The sequence below is a fragment of the Dioscorea cayenensis genome, chromosome 13 (assembly GCF_009730915.1).
Source record: "Dioscorea cayenensis subsp. rotundata cultivar TDr96_F1 chromosome 13, TDr96_F1_v2_PseudoChromosome.rev07_lg8_w22 25.fasta, whole genome shotgun sequence".
Taxonomy (NCBI): Eukaryota; Viridiplantae; Streptophyta; class Magnoliopsida; order Dioscoreales; family Dioscoreaceae; genus Dioscorea; species Dioscorea cayenensis.
The window spans coordinates 1477328-1491035 of NC_052483.1; the positions used below are offsets into that span (position 1 = coordinate 1477328).

At 31.7% G+C, this 13708-nt stretch overlaps 3 protein-coding genes across 3 annotated transcripts; all 3 read left to right on the plus strand.

The window, feature by feature from the left end:
- The first annotated feature begins 2528 nt into the window (after positions 1-2528).
- Positions 2529-4272, plus strand: LOC120274479 (pollen-specific protein C13-like). The gene is made up of 2 exons (XM_039281020.1): positions 2529-2804; positions 3769-4272. The coding sequence occupies exons 1-2, from the start codon at positions 2540-2542 to the stop codon at positions 4077-4079; spliced, it is 576 nt and encodes a 191-aa protein (XP_039136954.1). The 5' UTR covers positions 2529-2539; the 3' UTR covers positions 4080-4272.
- Positions 4273-6892: 2620 nt separating this feature from the next.
- On the plus strand, positions 6893-8037 carry LOC120274480 (SNF1-related protein kinase regulatory subunit beta-2). Its single transcript, XM_039281021.1, has 4 exons — positions 6893-6987; positions 7075-7212; positions 7301-7466; positions 7566-8037. The coding sequence occupies exons 2-4, from the start codon at positions 7145-7147 to the stop codon at positions 7890-7892; spliced, it is 561 nt and encodes a 186-aa protein (XP_039136955.1). The 5' UTR covers positions 6893-6987; positions 7075-7144; the 3' UTR covers positions 7893-8037.
- Positions 8038-10021: 1984 nt separating this feature from the next.
- LOC120274455 (omega-hydroxypalmitate O-feruloyl transferase-like) lies at positions 10022-12852 on the plus strand. The gene is given in 3 exon segments (XM_039280989.1): positions 10022-10547; positions 11843-12460; positions 12462-12852. Coding segments are annotated over 3 exon segments (1335 nt in total). The 5' UTR covers positions 10022-10082; the 3' UTR covers positions 12714-12852.
- The last annotated feature ends 856 nt before the right edge of the window (positions 12853-13708 follow it).

The following is a 13708-nucleotide window of genomic DNA, read 5'->3' on the forward strand; positions in this document are numbered from 1 at the left end:
TGATTTCAAAACTCATTCTTTGTGTTCTTGATCTATATACACAAATAAGAAAAGAAGAGAAATTAAAATTAAAAAAAAAAAAAGAGCACACTCTTGAGGCTCCCCAAGAAAAAGCAAGAGAGAAGTAACAACACAAAGCATGACTCAGGAATCCCTTTAAACAAAAGTAAACTAAAGTCAATGGATTGGATATTGGATGTACAAGTCTCTTTCTGTTTTCCTCATGCTTTGATCTCCAAAGGCCTTGTTGAACACTTGATGGAGCCCATGTTAATATCTATCTCAATCAAGTTATCTTCTTCAATGATGTGATCTGACAAGAGCTCTATCAATAGACCTTCACTCATTTGTTCAACATTCAACTCTTTTTCTTGTTTTGCTTTGTAGTGTCCATCTGGGAGTGTTATTTCAATGAGACTTTCATCATCATCATCATCATCATCATCATCTGATATCATCTCTCCAACCTTTTCTTGACCTCTCCTTCCATCTTCATCTTCTTCTTCTTCTTCTTTATGCTCTTCATGTTCTTGTTCTTCTTGTATTGCCTTAATCTCATTTTCATTTTCTTTCTCATTGGTACTCTTGGACAGGATGATAAAGAAGAGAAAGAATAAGAGTACTAAGACTGAAAGGATTAATGTGAATGAGAATGAGTGGGAAACACTAAGAAGAAAAGAGAGTGCAATGGCTACAAATGAAGGTCTCTTGAAACAAAAAGAAGAAGCCATTTCCTTACACCTGTGTTGCAAAAAGAGAAAGGTTTTCATAAGGAAGTAGCATAAGAAGAAGGAGAAGAGTAGTGTTGTTTGTTTGTTAATCTCTTCACATTTCCCATGACTATATACTTAAACAATAATTGATTTTTATTTTTTTTTCTTTTTGTAATTATGTCCAGTTAACTTATATATATATATAATATAAATATTATTCTTTTTGGTGGCCCCTTGTTTGCCATTGATTATTTGAAATGGCTTGGGAAATGAGAAAAAGAGGCATGTGTCACCAGTCACCACATGGCACTTTCACTTAAAACTTTTCATTGGAGAAACCAATCAAAAGGAAATAAACATCACAAGAGAAATCAAACTTGAGTCTTTCTCGCAAATCAAGAAAAATAGCTTTCTCTTGACAAGTATTTTAGTGATCACATCTCAAGGAATTGTGCATTTACTAGTTATTGTTTTTGTTTTCAAAGTAAAGAAGCATGCACATCAGTTAAAATTCATGACATAAAAAAGCCTATGGCTACCTATAAGCATGAAAAGCAACAGCTACTATTTTAGTGCACCCTTTCTTTGTTAAATTTTTTAATAAAATAAATAAATCATAATTTATTAAAAAAAAATTGACAAATACAACAAACAAACAACAAGAAAAACAAAGAAACAAAACCAACCAAGTTATACGAGCTCTCACCCGTAGTGAAGCACCACCTATACCTAAACAACAGGAAACAAAACTGCAAAACAAATGTTTGTCGACTTGGATCATATTAAAAAAAAAGTTAATAAATGTGTATATATATATATGTTCTGAGATAAAAAGGATAAAAGAAAACTGTGTAATCTTTTGATAATAACTATTTGAATAATTTAGTTACTTGAAACTGTATTGATGAGATTCTCTCAAGATATGATTGTGAACTGGATTTAAGGCTCTTTGTCTCTTGTTTGTGCTGCTAATGATGTGTTTAAACTTTAAAGAATGACTTTTTCCCTACCATCATACCTTCCTTATCATTGCCATGAAGTTGCAGATCACACCATTTATAAACAAAATGAGTATCTTTTATCATTTTTCTCCTTTTCTTTTTTTGTGATTAACATAATAGTTTGTTGAGAAAGAGGTTATATATATATATATATATATACACACACACACACAAGAATTGATATTTGTTAGCCAAAAAAATTCTGAGAAGAATGAATTTATTATTATTATTATTTATAAAAAAATGGATGGAATTTTTTTTTTTAGTGTATTTGGAGTTGATTGGATGTATGGATTTGCAAAGGATGGACTTTAAGAAAACATAAGAGGCAAAATGAAGCTACAATGACATGTAGAGATGTTGGTAAGTAAGGATGGTTCTCCTAACAAAGGTCCAAAGCAAGAAGGAGATGGAGTGTTTGACATTGTTCATTGAGAAATTAATTAAAGAAAGACATAAAGATTAAAGTTTTCTTCTTCTCACTCAACTAATATATTTGTGATTGTTGGAGAAGGCTTGAATATGATTTACTAACAATTTGAGGAGATGATAAAGGAAAGGAGTAGTTCAACAACCATTGCTCTTTGATACCTTCTTTTCACCTCATTCCTTTTCTTCTTCCTTGACCATTAAGACCAAGTAAGCTATCTTTGACCTTTAACTTCAAACAAAACTACATAAAAACCATTAATCCTTTATTAAGATTGCTTGCATGCAATTAGTATGACATATATGTTCCTTTCTTGAGGGCAATTAAAAATCAATAGTCAATACACATTATATATATATATATATAGATATATATATGTGCCTCCAACTTCAAGCATGTCATTGCATTGGAAAAACCTATTCAACAAGATGAACACCTTCCAAAGCTTGAAAACACCATTCATGGCAATGTGTCTACTCCTTGCAATGATCACCGTGCCGGCGATGAGCCGAGAAATGCCTATAGAGTTCTCTAGTGGTGAGCTTGCTCGTATTGCCGGCTATGGCGAAGAGAGGCTCTCCTCCGTCCTCGTCGTCGGTACACTAGTTTGTCAACCTTGTTCTAGCCCTGCCTCAGATCCCTTTGCCTCCCCCATCTCCGGTGAGTCCTTAATATTGTTCTCAATTCTCATCAATTAATAATTGATATTGCATGCATGCATGGTTAATTTTCTAGTAAGTTATATATCACCACAATGCATGAAATTAATACATTTGTTTCTGATTTTCATTAAAAATGTTGTATAAATGATGACAAATTAAATTTGAAACTAGTTATGAAATTCTTTCAACTGTTGATTAGTTACTTTGAAAGGAAGTAGATTGGTAGGTGGTCTTCATCAGCAGGTTGTTGAGAAGTTTGAGCCAAAGTTTGCTTAAAATTTGGGATTATAAAACTGACATACCAACATCTTAGAAACTCTTATTTGCAAACATTTGAACTTTGATTGAGATTTCTCAACTTTGGTATTGTTTTTATCTTGATAGACATTTTCTTTTTTTTGTCACATAATTAATGAACATCATGAAATTCCTTTCAACTTAAATATTTATGGTATAAAACTCTCTTGCACGGCACTATCAACACACCAAATTCATGTACATTCTCTCATTATTAATTTGATTAAGATTTTTTTAAAAAAACTCAATTAGTATAATTTTCATCTTTAAATGTATTTTCTTTTCCATATTATGCGGATCATAAAGTTCTTATTTCATTAGCACACCAAATGCATTTCCTTAATTTCATTCACTATAATTAAATTATATTTTAGATTAAGCCAACTCATGAATCAAGTTAGTAAAAATTTTATACAACTTAGATTAAACTCTCTCCTTTATCCATGATTGATCACCATGTGTTCTTTATATTTACTTTATCAACTTAGCTTGTTATTTTTGGTTGTTGTCTTCTTTTCTATATTATGAACATCATAAAAACATAATTTGATATAAAACTCTCTTGCACGGAACTATCACTAATTAATTACACATCAAACACATGTTCTTTATTTGATAAAAGAAAAACACTAATTAAAGAAATAAAACTCTGTTACAAAATGAAGGTGCAAAAATTAGAGTAGGGTGTAAACATGAAGGAAAAAAGAAGATGGAATGGATTGATGGAAGTACAGATGAATATGGAGAGTTCATGGTGGACATTCCTTCTCACTTGCATGCAATACCAAGACTTGAAGATGCATGCAAAGTTAGGGTTTTTAACGTGCCAAAGAGCTCACGCTGTGGAAACCCTAATGCCATGAAGAGAAAAGCACCAAAAGAGATCAAGTTATCATCTGTTGGAAATAGCATCAGAGTTTATACTGCTGGTACACTGAAACTCAACCATGGATCATCAACCAAATTAAGATATTGATATATATAAATCAATATGAAGGTGTTGAAATAATGTCATATATATATATATATATAAGTTCATGTGCAACAGTAGAGGATTTGTATCTCAGTTAGTCTCTCGTTGCAATTTTACAATTTAAGAGTTTCACATTTCAATGTATGTATAAACTTATATGCATTCGCATGCAATTAATGCATGGCTAGCTTTCTCATTTTCTTGCAATATATATGGAGAATTTTTCATATTTCATTTGAAAGGCATTTTAAAACAGAAAATTACTTGCATATTTAAAAAGAAAAAAATGAAGAGAAGAGAGTAAATGATCATTTGTCTTTTTACAAAAATTTTTAATTGATTTTTTTTTGGTCAAAAGTAAAAATAATTTATAAAAATATACAAATAATATAGTTCTTTTTCTTTTTACAGTGATATATTAATGATTTCCCATTTTTCAAGGGTATTAAAAATTTTTATATTTGTCTCCAAAGAAAAAATAAGGGAAGGTTTTCATGGCAAGATTAATAGAAAATGTTTATATATACACACACAATTCTGATGCTTAATACGTATCATTATTTTGAAAGTGATGTTCTAAGATATACGAACGAACTCTTATTCATATTTTTATACTTTCAACTTCTCAATTAAGATATAAATGAAATCATTAATTACATGAATACTCTATTTTTAAAATATAATTTGTTTTACAAGTAATTAAAAACTTTATATATATAAAAAAATCAATATAAAAGTACAATAATATTGACAATGGAAGTATATATAATATTACAAAAAAAAATTATATTATAATATGCATAATATTATATCTATTTTTATGGGGAAAAAAATCTCAATGGTAAAGGTTACATATATATATATATACATATGAAAAAACAAACTCAATGTAATTTTAGGATTGTACAAGGGCATACATATGAAAGTGACACCATATAAGACAAGCCTGACCGTCCAATGATAATCGGACGGTTCCTATCTCTTTCTTGATTTTCATAGATTCCCTATTCTCCTTTTTCCACGTGGCACAACACTGACCGTCCGATCTCTGAGGATGTGACTGCAATGCGTTTCAACGGTCCAGAAAGTCCCCGACCAGGAGGATTCGCATATTCAGATGCTTTATACACCCGTGAAAACGACCTCCGAAAGTGACCCACTACTAACTCTGCCTCCTTCTCCCAGATCCCCTACTCATCTACAAACACAAAACTCCATTCATTCTCCACTAAAAATCCTCCACCTCATCCATTACCCACCTTCCCTCCACCCACCCTATCCAAAACCAAACACCTGATCCAACTAACATTATTAAAAACATCCTACTTCTACCATTCAATATGTTCATCAATGAATGCTCCAAAGTCACTGGAGTTAACAACAATGGCAAAATAAACCCAAAAATCACATTTTTCCTCTTTTTTTACCAATAAATTAAAAGCAATCACTTTGATTTTCATCTTTGGTGAAGAGAAATGGGAAATGGTGGTGGAAATTTATTTCTACATCTGACTCTTGTTGGTCTAAAATAATCAAAGTTAATTATATTACCAGAGATTTTCCAAGATGTCTATTCTCTCAACCACTAAGAAATAAATCTTTCTTTTGGGCAGGAATTAATTCCATACTTCATTCATTTCGTTCCCTCGCCTAACCAAATCAATTGGTAATGAAGAAAAAAACATTATTTTGGCACGACAGATGGTTGGATGGCCAATCCCCCAAATATCGCTGGGAATCCCTCTTTTTGGTCTGTCAGGACCCTTGGATTACTTTAAAACAATTTATTCACAATCTCAATCATCGGGGTAATCCAGTTAGGGTCCGCCACTTCGAGTGATGTTCTCCTGTTTATTAAATTCCTTGCTCGATCTGCTCCAATGACCTTGAAGATTCCTACTCCCGGTCTTTTAGAAAAATGGAACTTTCATCGTCAAATCTTTTTACAATTTTTTTAATTGATGGGGGTCTTCGCAACCCGACTCTATTCCAAGTTTTTGGAAAAATTAGGTCCCCTAGCAAAAATTACTTTTATTCGTTGGTACTGCCGGGATAACAAAATCTCGACACTTGAGAACCTTTTTCAAAAAGGTCGCAATCCTTACGCCCACCGACACTTGTATTCTTTGCCATAATAATTCGTAGTCGGTGGATCACCTATTTTTTTCAAAGCATGGGCATTTCGTCAGATTTGGTCCTTTTTTTCAAATGTTTGCTTAACTCCCGAATCTCTACCTTCCCTCGGTTTCAAACATTTGGACCAATTGGATCCCTCATTAAATCCTATTCATAGGAATTTTTTGGGATCTCTGCTCCAGAGCCATCTTTCCTGAATATTTTGGTTGAACGCAACAATCGTATTTTCAACCAAATATGTGCACCACTCTCTATTACAATTCTTAAAACTCGCTAATATGGCTCTTTTCCCTGATTTGCAGATTCGGATCTCCACTCAACCGGAAGCTTCCCGAGGGTACGTTCGGGAAGGTAAAGCGCTCCTTAAACTTCATGAGCTCCAGGTCCATTGACCTCACAGGCGATATGGCGCCCAATTCGACTCAGGAGTAATCCGCTTGTTTCACTCCTGAGCTGGCCTGTGTCTCCAGACGGCTGACTTCGCCAGCTTCAGACTCTCCTACTTCTTCTTAGTTTTATTTTCATCTAGTTACTTTGTCTTTCTCATCCCCGATGAGAAATCGCTTCCTTCTTCTTTAGATTGTCTTGTTTGTTGTCTGCCACTATGAACTTTGTTTTCCCGCTTCTCCTCTTTAATAAATTTGTGGTTTATCCACTTTTATTCAAAATGGGAAATGCTACCAGTGTTAGAGAGAGTTCAAATGATTTAATGGAGGAAAGCCCAGCACAAAATCCTATAGTCTCTGTTCACTCACCACTTCTTTTCAATCCTGAGGTACTCTTTTCAATCCTTCTTTTCTTTGTTTTTAGTTTCTAAGTTTAGTAAATCATGAATTTTATTGAAAAAATTTCATCTTTTTAGATTCCTGTGGCTTCATTCAATAAAATTTGAGCATCATGAGTGTTTTGAAGAAGAACAGGGAATTCCAACAATGATCATGTGGAGTAATGGTGGGAAAGATGTAGCTGTTGAAGGTTCTTGGGATGATTGGAAATCAAAGTATGATTAAAAAAAATATATAATTATTAACTACTTTGATTTAATTACTTTTACCATCTGAAATGACCTTTGTTTTTCAATGGTCCAGAAAAAAGTTGAAGAAATCAGGGAAGGATTTCACAATCATGAAAGCACTTCCATCTGGTGTTTATCACTATAGATTTATGGTTGATGGGGAATGGAAACATGCACCTGATGTTCCATGGATGATTGATCAAGAAACAGGCAATGTGTACAACATCTTGGATTTACAGGCAATGTGAATTTCTCCTAAACTCATTTTTCAGATTAATTTAATTATTACCATCAAGTCAAGAGTTAACAAAAAAAAAAATTAATGTTTGTCTGTGCAGGACTTCATTTCTGAAGATCTTGGAAGCATTGCTAGTTTTGAACCTCCATTGTCACCAGATTCAAGTTACAGTAATACTACTCTTTGTTCTGAAGATTATGCAAAAGAACCACCCTTGGTCCCTCTGCAGTTATATCCAAACCTTCTCAACATGTCATTTAATAATGTTTACAATCAATCCACACTGTCAAGACCTCAGCATGTTGTTCTTGACCATCTTTATATTCAGAAAACGAAGAACGGGCAGCCGGTCGTCGCTCTCGCCACCACCCGTCGGTTCAAAGCAAAGTATGTCACTGTTGTGCTGTTCAAATCCTTGCAAAATTGAACAATCAAGAGTTCTGCATGTATAGTGATCATGTCTATAATTATTAATTAGCAGTCATTTTCTGCTTTACAACAAACAACTAACTGGAATTTATGATTATGAATTATTGATCAAGCTCAAAATGCACTTGATTTCTGAATGTAAACTTCGCTGACTAATCAATGTCATAATTGATCAACTGATTTTGCCGACAGGGAAGACCAATTTGTGATTTTGCTTCTCTGTTCTATGTTCAATTCAATGCTTGTGTGAAACTATTGAATAGATAACACATAATTATTGGTCTCAATTACTTGTGCTTTGACAAATACACACAAATTAAAGATTTAATGTGAAAAGGATGACAAACTAATTGCTATGTCAAGACAGTTCTGAAAAGGAATTGATAATAATCTCTTTCTCTTTAAAGTTGAACATTTGATCAGATAGACATTAATTAAAGTTTACAACTTGTTATTGTGAATTAAGAATGCATGAAATGAATTATAAAATCTAGTATTTAATGAAAAGAGAAGAGCAGTAAATGAGTGAATACATGACCATATATAACATATGTTGCAGATCATGGACATTATCACACTATTGCATCCACATGGTGCTCAGAAATGTATCATTAAGAGGAGAAATCAATGAGCATGCAGTGTCTATTGTTTGCAGATTATTAATATGAATGATGTAATCAAGGTGAAATGACTTAAAGGTCCATGACCCTTGAAGTTTTTTTCCTGAGGAATCCTTGCACTTATTAATATGAACATTCAGTGTTCTTCCTAATTATGTTGCTTCTTTTATTCTTCTCGTACCTATATTGTTGTGAATTGTTAGGAAGAACAATGAGAGTTGCCTTATAAATATACTTTATTATTTAGTAGTGGTTGAGACTTTTGTTATATAGGGATGTCAAATTGCCCCAAATTTAATGGAAAATCTAATTCAGTTCTCTAACATAAATGAGTACAGATTGAAATTGAAGAATGGAGATAAGGAATATTATCATCACCTAGGATCCATTCCAAGAGTATACTCCCTCATTTTTTTACTTAAGTTATATTTTAGGACTTTTCTCTGTTCTTTTTTATTTGTCCATTTAGAAATTTTGTGCAATATTAAATATTGTTTTTTTTTCTAAATTTATTATTTATATTTAATGTACTTCTACAACTTCCAATAAATTATATTTAACTATACATTTTTTAAAATATATTTTTATATAAGGGTAATATTAGAAAGTTAATATAATTTTTATTTACTCAATTTTTAATGCTTATAAAATAAAGATCTAAAAATAACAGATAATTTGAACCAAGAGAGTAATTGTTTAGGGTTTTTTTTCAATTCATTCTTTTTCTTTTTTTTTCTTTCATATATATTGGCATGCATTCATTGTTGGCGAAAATCTATTAAAATGGCTGTGCATCTTTTTTTTTCCCCCTTTTAATAAAGTATGATTTATCTATTTCATAAAAAAAAAATCCAGAAAAATCTATCTTCCTAATCTTGTACAAGAAAGGTGTATTTAATGGTTAATATATACATGTATGTATTAATATTTCCAATCAAGAAAAACAAAATGTAGCTAAAAGACTTTCAACACAAACATTTATTGAGCCATGTTTTTATTTGACAAACTTCCAAAAATGAATGACTTATAACTCTTCTGCAAATTTGCCCCCCACATGCAAAAGTCAGAAGCAAATATATATACACACACACATACACTCCATAAAGAGCTCAAGGTCCTTAACACTATAATGAAAACATTTACCCAAATTTTTCCCTTTCACTAGTTGGTGAAAAGATAAAAATATCTCTTGCTAACTATATATATGTGGAATTGACATGCAGAGAGTATTGAAGTTATGAAAACCAGTACTATAATGAAAACATTTACCCAAACTTTTTCCCTTTCACTACTTGGTGAAAAGATAAAAATATCTCTTGCTATTTATTGAATTGATATGAAGAGAGTATTGAAGGTATGAAAACCACAATCACCAACTTGTATTTATGATTGTGCTGCACTTGTTTGAAGATATTAATTGCAAGTGGTGACTCTCAACCTAACTCACAAACAAAGACTAATACATGCACACACTTGTACGTATATAAATGAACAAAGAAGTAAGGAACTCAATTCAAAGTGTGCAACTCCCAAAGCAAAAAAAGAATTATTTCTGCAGAAAATTAACAATGGCAGGAGGAGGAGGAGGAGGAGAAGTAGGATTTAGAGTAAGAAGAATGGAAGCAGAGATGGTGCATGGTATCAATGATGATAATAAAGAAAAGAACAAGTACTACTACTACTACTACCTCTCAAACTTAGATCAGAACATTGCAGTTGTGATGAAGACTGTGCATGTATACAAAGCAGTGGAAGGTAAGAGCACAGAGGAAGTTTGTAGGGTCATGAAGGATGGTCTTGCTAAAGTGTTGGAGTATTACTACCCTTGTGAAGGGACTCTTACTGTTAGCCAAGAAGGGAAGCTTATAGTAAGGTGTGATGGGAGAGGTGTGCCTTTTGTTGAGGCTTTTGCTGACTGTGATCTTGATGTTTTGGGAGATATCTCCATTCCTGATCCTGAGAAACTTATGAAGCTTGTTTATCAACTCCCTGAACACCTTAACATCTTTGAAGCTCCTCTTCTTACTGTTCAGGTACATCACCTTCTTCTTCTTCTTCTTCTTATTTTATTATTTTTATTGTTTTTTATAGCTTAGAATTCATATTATAATTAAATTTCTCATATTTATATTATTTTCTTCTTGTTTATTTTTAGCGAAATATTTATAAATTTTTTTATTCAAAATATTATTACTTCTTTTATTTTATATTCATTAAATTATTGGTTTAAATTTTAACTTGTAAATATAATTGTATATGTTGCATGTATATAATTTTATTGATTATTATTAGAAACCTCACTTTTGGTGACCCACGTTCTTGTCTTCGGTGTTGCCTTCTTTATCTTTGTCTCTTTCGTATTTTGAATAAAATTAGTAATTTATCACTTTATTTAATATATATATATATATTTAGAGACACCCAGAATAGAAAGATCAAAGATTTGAATAATAATAATTAATTACGGATATTGATATAAAATAAACAACAGATATGTTTTTTTTATTATTAAAAAATACAAATTAATATCATTAAATATTCACTTTCTATCTTGATTGAACTAGACTATCAGTTATTTAGTTATTTATTTATTTATTTATTTATTTATTTAAAAAAGTGAATGAACTACATTCATTAATAAGAACTATCAGTTATCATTGTCACGGTACCCAAAAAAAATTTTAAATAATACTCATCTTGATATCATCGAAAAAGTCTAACAAGCAATTTGTGTTCCACCTAATTAGATATTTGTGTTATATATATAAATCAGAATAACAAAACTTAAATTTATTACATATCAAATAATTAATTAGGTGATGAAATCAATATTATTTTTTTCCTTAATTTCATTATAATTAAATTATCGGTAAAATTTTTAATTTCTAAAAATCGCTATTTGTTACACGTATATACTTTTATTGATTACGGAGTATTAGACATCAGAAATTAATTCATGTTACGATATTGTTTCTCACAAATATTTAGAGCCATACACAGACATACTTATTAGATTTGGACATTAATAATTAATTCAATATATTGACATCATCAATTATCCATTAATATGGAAATTGAAATCAATATCATTGACTATTCAGTCTTACCACCCTTTATTTTTATCATCTTTTTGAAAAAAAAAGGAATGAACTATCATTGAATGGTCCAACCAATATAATATGAAGAAATTCTAAATATCGCCAACCTTTGTAGATCACCACACAAGTCTAACAAACCAAGTATTTCATGGTCCACCTAAATTAATATTTGTGTTATTTGAACCAGAATAACTAAATTTTAATCTATACATATCTCAAATAATTATTAGGTGACAAAATTCAAATGCGGAGGCTATGTATTAGGAATGGCTAAGAACCATTGCCTCTCCGATGGCATGGCGGTGGTCGAGTTTTTGCGATCATGGGCCGAGATGGCTCGGGGCATACCGTTAACCGTCCCGCCGGTACTAGACCGATCAATTCAACAGCCTCGGAGCCCTCCGAAGATTGAATTTCACCATGATGAGTTCACCGAAGTTGAGGATGTTTCAAACTTGACAGACCTTTACAAAGGTGAAGAATTACAACACCGGTGTTTCACATTCAATGTTGACAAATTAACTACTCTTAAAGAGATGGCAATGCAAGATGGCACGGTTGAGAGTTGCACTAGTTTTGTAGTGTTAACCGCGTTCACTTGGCGGGCTCGGACTAAGGCTTTGAAAATGGGTCCGGGTCAAAAAACAAAGTTACTATTTGCGGTGGATGGCCGGAGAAAAATGGAGCCACCGTTGCCGGCCGGGTTCTACGGCAATGGCATTGTGCTAGTATGTTGTCTATGTGACGCCGGAGAATTGCTCGACCGGCCCTTATCGTATGCGGTTGAAATGGTGCAAAATACGATACAAAACACAACCGATGGTTATATTAGATCGGTTATCGATTACTTTTGAAATTACAAGGGCTAGGCCTTCGTTGACGGGTACATTGTTGATTACGGCCTGGAACAGACTTGGATTACGATTATCTGACTTTGGGTGGGGTGAGGCCGCGCAAACCGGTCCGGCGGAGCTGCCGCAGAAAGAAGTGGCATTTTTCCTACCTCATGCTAAGGAGCTAAAGAGTCTAGTTCTTGTGCTAGGCTTGCCAGCTTCTTGCATGAATCAATTTGAAGAGCTCGTGGAGAATATCGGGCAGTAAGATTATTATGAATTATGGTTTTATAAAATAAAATGTGTGGCTTGAATTATAAATTATGGTTGCAATGTATACTTGGAATTCTACATGATTAATTATATGGTAATTAAATTGTGTGAAAAACTATTATACTGTGAATGAATTTGAAGTTTTATTTATTTATATTATTATTTTAAATAAAGTAGATTTATCACTATTTTATTAAAAAATACAAATCAAAATAAGAAAATAAAAAAATAAAAAAAAAAGATAAACATACAACAAACTAAAACAAGAGGTGAAAGGAAACACGTCTCAACAGAAAAATAAATAAAACAAACAGACGAATTGATTACTCCCAGACAGATGACATACTGTCACTTCACTTTAAATATGACTCAAACTAGGAAAAGAAATTGATCCCTCCTAAATAGATGATGATATCTGCGGCATATTAAAGAGTGATTTGAACATTAACAAGAAATTGTCTGAAATACTCAAATAATTAATTCAATTTTAATTTTTAAAATTTATTAAGGAGTCATACAAGAATATCTAACAACTAAAATTAACCCAAAAAAGTTATTAGTATTTTTTTTTGGACAAACTAAAAATGCTGACAACCAACAACAATCTGAGATTAACAATTACCTCAATTTCTCTTTAATCGGAAATTTAAAAAATATAAAATTAAAAAGTAGTTACAAAGTAAACATTAATTTGTTCCCAAATTGGTTTCCACTTCAACATACCAAAATATATTGATGCATTTCTTACAATTTATTATACACAAAACCATTAATTTAACTCACAAAAGATTTTTTTTTTTTGAAGTAAAAGTAAATCCAACAATTTTAAACAACATATTGCAAAATAAATTTTTTTTCAAAATAAATAATTACAAAAACAAAAATTAATAAATAAAAGAAAATGCATAAGAGAAATACTCAAGCTATACATATATATTCCAATATTTATTTGCAAAAAACCCCCTACAAAACTTTCATTTAACTGTCAAT